The sequence below is a fragment of the Hyposmocoma kahamanoa genome, unplaced genomic scaffold, assembly GCF_003589595.1.
Source record: "Hyposmocoma kahamanoa isolate Upper Pololo Valley unplaced genomic scaffold, ASM358959v1 122, whole genome shotgun sequence".
Lineage (NCBI taxonomy): Eukaryota > Metazoa > Arthropoda > Insecta > Lepidoptera > Cosmopterigidae > Hyposmocoma > Hyposmocoma kahamanoa.
In genome coordinates this window covers 154,571-164,896 of record NW_020653424.1, presented here as the reverse complement: position 1 = coordinate 164,896, position 10,326 = coordinate 154,571, and the positions used below count along the sequence as shown (strand labels likewise).

General features: G+C 43.4%; 1 protein-coding gene across 3 annotated transcripts in view; it reads right to left on the bottom strand.

The window, feature by feature from the left end:
- Nucleotides 1-6,181: 6,181 nt before the first annotated feature.
- The window catches only part of LOC113240184 (transcription factor GATA-4-like), a 5,938-nt gene continuing 1,793 nt past the window's right edge, over nt 6,182-10,326 (bottom strand). The window contains exons 2-6 of one of the 3 annotated variants that reach the window (XM_026477426.1): nt 8,361-9,901; nt 8,123-8,254; nt 7,619-7,733; nt 7,453-7,549; nt 6,820-6,909 (exon numbers count right to left, since the gene is read on the bottom strand). In XM_026477426.1, coding sequence (XP_026333211.1) covers nt 6,882-6,909; nt 7,453-7,549; nt 7,619-7,733; nt 8,123-8,254; nt 8,361-9,890 — 1,902 coding nt within the window. In that variant the 5' untranslated portion in view covers nt 9,891-9,901 and the 3' untranslated portion in view covers nt 6,820-6,881. Of the gene's footprint in view, nt 6,910-7,452; nt 7,550-7,618; nt 7,734-8,122; nt 8,255-8,360; nt 9,902-10,326 lie in introns of all 3 variants that reach the window. The other 2 variants (XM_026477424.1, XM_026477425.1) reach the window with 2 other exon arrangements.

Sequence of the window (10,326 nt, the reverse complement as noted above, 5' to 3'; positions counted from 1 at the left end):
ACAGTTAATAAATAATTCTATTTCTAGCTCTTTGCCTTTCATGCCTTGAATATTTTGGTGCACCAGGTTTAATATAAAATTTATTTTATTTCTGTGTGTTTTAGGTTGGTTTCTTACTATCAATGTGTTGCAAGAGTATCTCTCCGTTGTCTTATTAATTAATTTAAATAATTAGAAATTGAATTAATTTCAACAGAATTATTATTGTCAGTAAACTGACCTATGTCAACGGACTGCTCAATAGAAGCAGCCGGTCTGGTAGCCAATGATTTGGCTGAATTATTAATATAATATGATAGCATCTCTGCTATCTGTCTCCTAAAATAACTAGTAAGATAATACCTATCTTCAGTCAAATAAAAATATTTACTAATAAAATTATTAGTATCCATAAAATGAAATTTACTATAATGAAATGTCAAGCTGTGTAATGTCCTATTTAAGTTATGCCTCAAATTATTTTCACTTGTTGTGAGGCAATTGCTGAAGGGAAAAGCTAACAAAATAATTTCTTTTATATTAATTAAATTATTTAATTGTGAAAAATATTGTATTAAATCTTTTTTGTTACATTTTCCTCTTCTGCCAATTAAAATTATTAATGAAGTGTCTTTGTCAAACTTAGTTGACAAAATACTATCTAATATTTTACAGTATGTTGCACCTGGCATGCAAATATTTGTTAATTTTAATCCTAGGTGGTTAAGTATATAGATTTTGAAACATCACAATAAGTAATAACAACATTTTACCACACACTAAAATATTAAGTACAACATTTTATAACGTTTGCGACACTTGAGAAAGTACACAAAAAAAAAACAAAAAAGAAGAAAAAAACTTTTTACTTAAAAATATCTCACTCGTCATACCTCTTTTGATTTTCTATTAAATAAGTACGATTTAAAATTACGCTTGACCATGACAATAGTGACACATTTTCTTAACGGAGGAGGAATATTATTGCAGCATTTCGAAGCAGAATAACGAAAACTAGCCCGAAATGCGGTTTCATGTCTAGGGTAAACCAGACGTGACAGACAGAGTGGCCAATCTAACATTACGTTGTGCAAACTCTAGTTTATCGTATAGGTACGGAGGACTTTTATTTTTAACCATGCCGAAAAGCAAAGTTGCACAGTGGAAAGAGCGTCGGTGACTCATGTTTATCAGCTTATCGTTATTAAGGATATGATGTGGAATATGGAAAAAAAATCACGCGAATGCGTTATGAACACACTGGATTAACTTCTTCGTGATCACCAGCATGCATTGCGCTGTTACTGTGTCGGCATAGTTAAGCTTGGAAAGCAATGATATCATACTTGTAAACAATTGGAAAGTATTAACGTTTCCCAGAAATGAATCCGTACGTCTAAACCGAGAAACTGGCGTATCTGATATAAAACTTGTAATCTGTAGAAACAATTTCTTACAGTGCCTACCACATGTTTTTCGAATCTCAATTCACTGTCCATCAAAATACCTAAGTTTCGCGTCTCACATCTCTCTCAGCTCTATGCAATCGCTCCCAATAACTACTATTGGGTTACGTTCTTTAATGGTACGTATCTGGGCCTTCGAACCTAGAACAAGGAATTTAGATTTCACTGGGTTCAAAAACAAGCAATTACGGTCCGATCACCTCTCTATTCTATCCAGATTCTCATTAAACTTGAGTGCCGCTCCAGACTTGAACGAAATGTACACCTGCAGATCGTCAGCGTAAAGATGGTATTTACAATTATCTATACAATTGGTAACATCCGCGCGCAAGGAGCGCTGTAGCCTCCGAGGCAAGATGCTGTTAGTGTTTAAATATTCAGTGAGCTGTGAACTCACGGCCTTTTCAATTATTTTCGACATGAACGGTAGGATGACGATAGGTCGGAGGTCCTTTAGATTGGTAGGATTACTTGGCTTCTTTCCAAATGTTGAAAGACACCTGATTGTAGTGGTTGGTTGATAATATTTGTAATGACCCTTAACGTTCGCGGTGAAGTAGGCAAAATCATGTGCAGAAAAAAACCATCAATACCCTGTGCGTTAGTAGAAAATTTTGAATTATTTTGGACACTGTCAATTTACTAATTGGCTTTAATCTAAACATGTTAGAGCTGCATCGATGAGTTTCAAAGTGCATTAGTGTAGATAAACTGACGCTAGTTTTTCCATGGATCTTAAGGAAATGCTCTTTGAGCTGCAGATTGGATATACATGATGGAAGATCTAACGATTTTTCATTGAAACCTATTGCATTGCTTTTAATATTTTTCCAGCGTGTACGTGGATTCGTTATATATTTATTAACATGATATTTGAAGTAGGCTGATTTTTTACTGTATAAAGTGGCAGTCACTATACCTCTTAAATCTCAGTAATATTTTTTGTCACTTTTTAGTTTAGTAATACGATTTTTAACATGTATCATATATCACGCAGTCTCATAATCTCTTGAATGGTTTTAGTGATCCAAGGGTAATTGTGATCTCTAATGTAGATGGTTCTAGAGGGAGCGTGTACGTTAAATAAGTGTAGTACATACGCATTAAGTGAATTTACAGAATCATTCACGTTTTCGCACATGAGACGATAAGGCGGACCATGGTTTTTATCCATAGTATCTTTTTACTCCGACATCATTTAATTTAGTTGTTTTTTAAGCAATTGTTTTGATCACGTCGAGTTTACCAATACGGCGGGTGTTATGCCGATTAGATTCTCGAGAATATTTATTGTTGAGATATTTACAATAATAGCTGAGAAGACATACGTAATAAAAAAGTGAATAAATCGTCAATGTGACAATAGTGGAGTAACTTCATAAAAATGAATGAATATCAAGTCAGTACAAATTTAGTGACAACAGTATTTTTTTATAATATGAAGTGACGGGACGAACAAGTCGTGCACCTGATGGTAAGCTAGACGCCTGTCTATAACAGTTGGAGTGCTATTCAGTGCTTTGAATCGCAAAGATCTGAGGGGCACTGCCACTGCGCCCATCATTCACCCTGAAACATAAGTTGAGAAGTCCCATGTGCCTATAATGTCACCAGCATCCTTAGGTACCCTTCGAAACGCAGTAATGCTAACATTACTGCTTGGCGGCAGAAATAGGTAAGGTAGTAGTACTTCCCTGAACGAATTCTTTGACAAGGAGCTCTACTGTTACGAAAATGTTGTGCGCTGCTCATAGTGCGATGCCACAACCTCACTAAAGATTTTGTGTTTGTGAGTCTACTGACTGTGATCCAGGACAATCGTCGATTTCAGGTACATCTTTATCATGGAAAAAGCAGGTGGCGATACCAGAAGAATGGGCTTCCCCGAGAAAATGTCCTGGCTTCGGCACTTTTCAACAGATTCACTGACCCAGCGGTTGCTCTATGCTCTGTGTGTAAGTCATCCACTTCGCGCTATCAGCTCAAACTGACTCCTTTGAAGATGCTGAAGAGAGCCAGCCGGCTGCTCTAGACGTACGTACTTGCAATTTGTTACAAGAACAACACCCTTCGACCTAATCCCTCTAAGACCCTCCTCTTCCTCCATCGGTCCCTCGCTGCTGAGGACCGTGACTTTGAGCAAGTACACTGTCAATCAATCTTTTCCACTGTTCTCTGTCTTTGGCTAGGTGGAGTGCGACGCTCACGGGTACTGCCAGACTTTCAGCTTCCTACCTGGTTACACCACTGTTCCGAACTCACCTCTAGGTCGTTTGCCCTCTACCTCCACCGGCACGACTATCAAGCCGTAAGAGCTTCCTTCGACATACCACCGCTATAGACAAGCAAACTCTGGCAAGCCAAAGTCGCTGTTTCTCTTGAATGTATCATGCCAGATGCAAGCAAAGAGAATATTGAACAAGAGCGTCGAGCACTGTCTGTGAGAGCCATGTTAGCTCGCAGGTTCGCGAACTGTTCTATTGTTGCTAAAATCACACTGATCAAAACTTAATCTGCGATCTCTTACACAAGCTGCCTGTGGGTTAATTTCAGTCAGACAGCTCTGCTCTGCGACCACACAACAATTCATTCAGGATCAGTTCGCGGAGGCACGTGTCCATTGCTCCTACTGCTTCAGGCGCGCAGAGTTCCGCCGCCAATATCTTGTACAACATGGTAGCGGACCGACTTGACTGTCCGTATGTGAATCACCATTCTGTGATCCACGTACGTAAACATACATAGTAATTATTTTCGTCCACTCAACGGAGAGGACAAAAATGTACACAAACATTACGTGTACTCTACTGCATAGAAACGACAGTTTGTGTACTACGTGTACACACGCTAACATTAGGGTATTTAAGTGTAACTGTTACAACACTAAATATCTACAATTTTATTTATATTATTATTTATAAAACACAAGCTTTGTAAAAACGAAAATCAAATCATCAAACATTTTCAAATTAATCTGAAATTACCTTTAAAATTTCTTTTTCACTCACTAGCTTGGAAAGGTTTTCTTTAATTAAATTTTTATTGAATTGATATTGAATTATTTTTTTGTGAAATTACTCCACTAGTTTGTTATAATTATTAATACAAAGATCGAACACTCAGAAAAAACACTTAGAAAAAACACTCAGAAAAAATTCCTTCGATCCGGTCGGATTCGAACCGACGTCTTCTTGCATACCGTGCCAGACGCTACACCAACTAAGCCACGGAACGAACCAACGGACCTCACGAATTTTTCTATGTGCTTGCGTCGTGTCTTTGTACTTGGTCTTTCAACGACTTTTTAGTCGTAGCGCCATCTATGAGAAATCTATTGCAGATTTATCACCCAGTTAGTACCTTTACAGCTACCAGTCCTGGCGAGAGATGTCGCTATTCACTGTATCTTAGCGCTTGCTCAGGTTTCAAAACAAGCACTCGTGTCAAACAACAATTTTGCAATTTTTTTCAAGTAAGGATTTAACAAATAACTATTTTCACCTCACTACCCCGGAAAGGATTTCTTTCTCATTAGAAATCTGCGCGTAAAAGCGTTTTTTCCACGCTAGGGTGGAAAAGGTTTCCGAAATTCGAATTTGACGATGGACTGTGATGCATCTAACTTTTTCTTTCGATGAAAAAACATAATGACACGTTCAACTACGCGATTAATCGTACATTATTTATGTAATATAAATCCTTTGGTTATTCTTATTATAGTTGACATTAAATTGACAACGATAACTAATTTTGTTCATTAAATTATTTTTTATTTATGAATGAATGAAGCTGACTTGTTATAGTTCAACTGTTTTTCTTTCATCTACCATATTCCTCGCTGTAGTGAGTTGTTTTGCGTCTCGTACCTTGAACCCCTCGTTACGCTCAGGAAAAATCCTGAACGTAGCGAGATCACTTCAAATTTATTAATTTTTGCTGTAGATATAAAAATATTTTTATATCTACAGCAAAAATTAATAATTTTGAAGTGATATTAGATTGGATTGTTTCTACATCAGTAGGTCCAATTGAAATTCATTAATACAAAGTATATATCATCCAGACAGTCATTAGTAATAAGCAAATTACGAAACCCAAACTAATATTATAAATGTACATTCGACTACTAACTGGTGTGAAGTCAACACACGTGCCGTTCTTTTGCAACCACTGGTGCCATCTGTGTTCACAGCAGCGAAGCAAAGGTTAGTACAGTGGGTGGTTTTGTAGTGAGAATTGTTTCTTTTGTAGAATATTACTGTGTGGACTATTCATTAGACCTTTGTATAGTTACCTTATCTACTTATTTGAAAGATGAAGCCGTATAACTTTATGTTAGGTAACAAACTTACTTTGAGCTCTTCTAAGCTTTAAAGCAATCGTAGGCACGTGGCGAGATATTGGAAGTGAAGAGGGACAAAGTTAGCGAGGGACCGAGGGACCCTTGCAACGAAGTTCGTGCCACGAAACACAGATGGCGCTAGCTAATTGCTAGCTAGGTAATGGTTAGCAGAGTGATAAAAATTTGTAAAATTGCACAGGTTTACTGCATTTCGTGTAATTTCTATATTTTTGTACAGTTTTCTGTACATCCAAATTATGATATAAAATTCTGATGATCAATAGTTTTATTATGATCAATAGTTGCTTAGAATTATTAAGATATAAGGAAAGGTAACGAAGTAAAACATGTGTAGGAAAATATTGCTTAAATATATTTTGTCATCTATTTTGTAACGTCGTATTTGGTATTTACAGAGTGGCCTTCTTTAGCCGGTTATCTCTTACGTAACATAAACAGCAGAGATTGTACACATTGTCATATCATACACACACACAAACACACATGCACAAATACACAAAGGCGTCGAGAAGCCGAGAAGAGACGATAATTTTATCGAATTCTGTAATTTTTTTTAACTCTATATGAAAATTTCATGGAACTATTCAACATTGATAACAATCTAATTTCATTCAAAATTGTTGTGCTTTTCACTGGACATAAAACAGAGATCCTTCGTTTTTGGCAATCGAACTGTCCGCCCCCTTAGTTGTGCCTCAGTTTCGTAGACAACTTGCATGTGCAACCATACACACTGTATATACAAGTTCTTTATAATATTTATTAATAAATTCGTCGCATCAGTTAACTTACCTACAGTTAAACTAAATAATATTTTCACTTACACGTACAGACCCGGCCGCAGCCGCGTACGATTTTGACAGGATAAGTTATCTATCATATCAGGTACTTATCACATTCAAGTGTTAGGTGTCGACTTTTTGGAGTAAGCGTTATTTAAAAGGCAGGCAAGAAAAATCGTCTTTCACTTGGTTTACAGAACGTCAAATTGTACCGCCAATGTCTTTTTGGTTTTATAATTACAAATCGAAAGAAAATACGCGTAGTCCAGCACTGTGCACGGCGGTGGCAAGTCACGGCGGGCGCTCTACCGCGAGTACCCTGAAATACACACGAGTACAAATATTATATTGTTATAAACACCTATTACACAATAAACCAATTAAATTATACAATATTTTGTATTAAAGCGATGGATTGACTCCATCCAGTACGACAATATCTAAGTGTATATTAAGAATGTTTTCGTGTTTTATGAGCGATGAGCTATGGAGTCGAAAATTATTCTTGAGTGAAGTCGAGTCGTTCGTCCGCTTCGAAAACAAGAACACTTTTAGAGCACGATACAAAATGTATATAGGTAGATAAGGTATAAGGCTCATGCAAACAAGCGCTGTCGCCGCGCGAAAACTGCGTTATTTACACAAGGAACACTAAAATCGTAACAGCTTAGTGGATAAGTACATAAACTCAAGGCGACAGAGAGCACATTAAGTAGTGAACGAGCTACACGTGACAGTCGCAGTGCAGAAAGACGGAGCGTTATGTACACAAAGGGAGAGAAGGGGATCGGCGAGCCTCGAAGCGAAGGGTGCGAGATAGAAGACATCGTGCTCCAGCTGCAGGTGAGGCGCAGAGACTCACATGTCGGTGGGGTGCGGGGGGGCGGGCGGCAGCATCAGTAGCGGAGCGGGCGGTGCCTCGACGGCCGCGAAGAGCGCGGGCAGAGCGCGGCCCTCCACTGCCAAGTACGCACATCCACACGTTACATCGGCCCTCACCTCCTGCCTCAGCTACCAGCGGCACTCACCCTGTAGAGACCCTCCGGGCCGCGCCACCCCGCTGCCGTGGGCTCCACCCATGCTCTTCGGTTTGCGCTTGCGCGTTTGGATGCCGTCCTTCTTCATGCTCAGCGGCCGGTTGACCTGCAATAGGCGTGGCGCCTGAAACCTCCGGCTAGGTTAGGTGATAACGATGACGTCGCCGTTCCGTTCGGGAAACTCCTCGTAATCGGCGGCATGCGCTCCTATCATCCTATAAACAAGCGTATCTACTCGTGGGGAGATAATTGATAAAAGATTATTTATCTCATTATGAATATTCGTGGTCGCGCGATGATAATTCTCTATCAGTCGGTAGCCCCGCGTTTATCTCGCGAGATTAGATGAGACCCTGTGTTTTGATTTTTTATACAGACCCAATATTTGCCGAGGAGTTCCCTGATAACTGCGATTAGATACCCGCGAGCATCCACCGGCCGACTCATCGCCATCGATACCGCACCGAGTCATGACATGTACGGGAAGGGGCTCACGTTGTGCAGCTTGAAGTAGAGGCCGCAGGCGTTGCACACGGGCTCGCCGTTGTTATTGCGCCGCCACAGTGTCGTGTTGGAGGTGCGGCAGTTGGCGCACATGACGCCCACGCGCCGGTTCCCGTTCGTCGGCTGCAATGAATTTCGGAGCATATATAGTATTCCAGATGTTAACTCTAAGCACAAACAGTTCCGTTGCATCATATATGTAAGTATGTATTAAAACGATTTTATTTACCAGTGCTTGTTGCGGTTTCGCCTTCTGCCCTTTAAGCGGGGGTCGGTTGACACCGTTGATCTTGGTGTAAAGGCCGCACGCGTTGCACAGGTAGTGGCCTGTTCCATCGCGGCGCCAAAGCGGCGTCGTGGCCGCCGCGCAGTTGACGCACTCCTTCACATCACCCATGCCAGCCATTGCGGGGTCGAAACCGTCGTCGACAGGTAACAGGTTGTGCGCGGACCACGCTTGCGTCGGCACCGGTGCGGCCGCGTAGCCCTCTACCAGCAGACCGGCCTCGTAGCCAGAGACTGGCACGTACTCAACGCCCGAGCCTTGGCCCACGTACTGCACAGCGCCGCCGTGCGAATACAGCGTCACTTGCTGGCCGGCGCCTGGACTGGCAGGCGCTTCGTAGACCTGCGCCGGAGCCGCAGCCGTGCCGTACACCACGTGGCTGACGGCACGGCCCGCCAGGGATGACGACGATAGCGTAGGGTCACTGCGGTACAGCAACTGCCCGGGAGGAGACTCGTCGCCGCGCGCACCGCCAGGCGCCCCTGGACCCCCTGCACCGCCCACGCCACCGTACAGCGTGAGCAGCTCCTTGCCGCCACTGTAGGCGCCGTAACCGCCGGCCGATGCCGACGCCGCACTGACGCCACCGTATTGTGGGCTAGCACTCGAGTAAGCGTACCCGCCATGCACTGACGTTACCGGCTGCAAGCTAGCGTAGGTGCCAGGTCGAGGTTCGTGCTCGCCGCGCGTCTCGTATTTGACTTGCTGGTATGCGACTCCGACCGCCTGTTGGTTTCCAAGCGCCGTGGTTTGGATCATCTCAAGTGCGGTGGCAGCAGCTGCCTGTTCGCCCAGGGCCGCCGCGTACTGCCGCGATTCCGCTTCACTGACGGCCGCGTATTGCAGCGCCTCCTGCTTGTCGCGGTTTGCCAAGTAGGCCTCCTGAGCGTGGTCGTCAACGTCGATGTCCTGCGCCACGATGACGTGATGGGGGGCGCCGTAGCGCAGCGCCAGCGTACGCGAGATCTGTGGCGGGCGGTCAAGGCGCTGCGGTGCTCGCGCGTACTGCGGCGGCGGCGCGCGCCGGTCCATGGGCGACGGCGCCGAGCGGTATGGCTCCTGCTTGAAGGCGAGGTATCGCGTCGTCTCGGCCTCGGCCATGCGCAGCCGCTCTTCGTCGTAGTGGTGCTGCGCTCGCTCAGCGTCTTCGAGCTTGGCCATGTACTGCTGCGGTTCGTCGATTGGCGGCGGCTCCGGAGGCTCGTCTTTCACTCCTTCCTCGGTCAGTTCGGTCTCCTCGGTAATGTGCCCTGCGGCAGTGATAGTACGAAGCGCGCGCCGCGATGTTATCACCGATTTGCCGTGCACCGGGTTCTCCTCTGGCCCCTGGGCATTGCCGGGTTCGGGCCCCGGCTCGATCTCATTCTCAACGCGTTCCTCAGTCTTCACCAACTGCAGAGCCTCGCCGTCGTCCGTCGGCGGGTGGTGCTCGTCGTGTCCGCCGCTCACTATTGACGACGATGCGTTCTCCATTTTGTTTTCTGCTAACAAAAATATACAGAGTATTCATTTGGAATAAAGGATTGATAGCACGATGAGGATAGTTGCGGTGCCGCGCGTTGTGATGAAAGCGGCAAAAGATGAGCAAACAGTCGCCCGCGCCGTGGCGCCGCCGGAAGAACGCGTTCGGAGGAAGTACAAATAGGGAAGAGGTCGTGAGGCGCCGGCGCACAAAGTTCTCTGTTTGCGACATGTTCATAAATGCAAGTGTCATTGACACCGACTAAACCTAAATACAAATTATATTTTTATTTAAGAGCCATTAAATGTTAGCAGGTTGAGTAAATTATGCACCTACAACAATTAAAAGTGTTTGTACCGAGCTAAAGCAATAAAAAGTATCTCGCGTGAACGGCGCGGTGTTTGTTCGTCAACACAAACACACACACACACACACACACACACACAC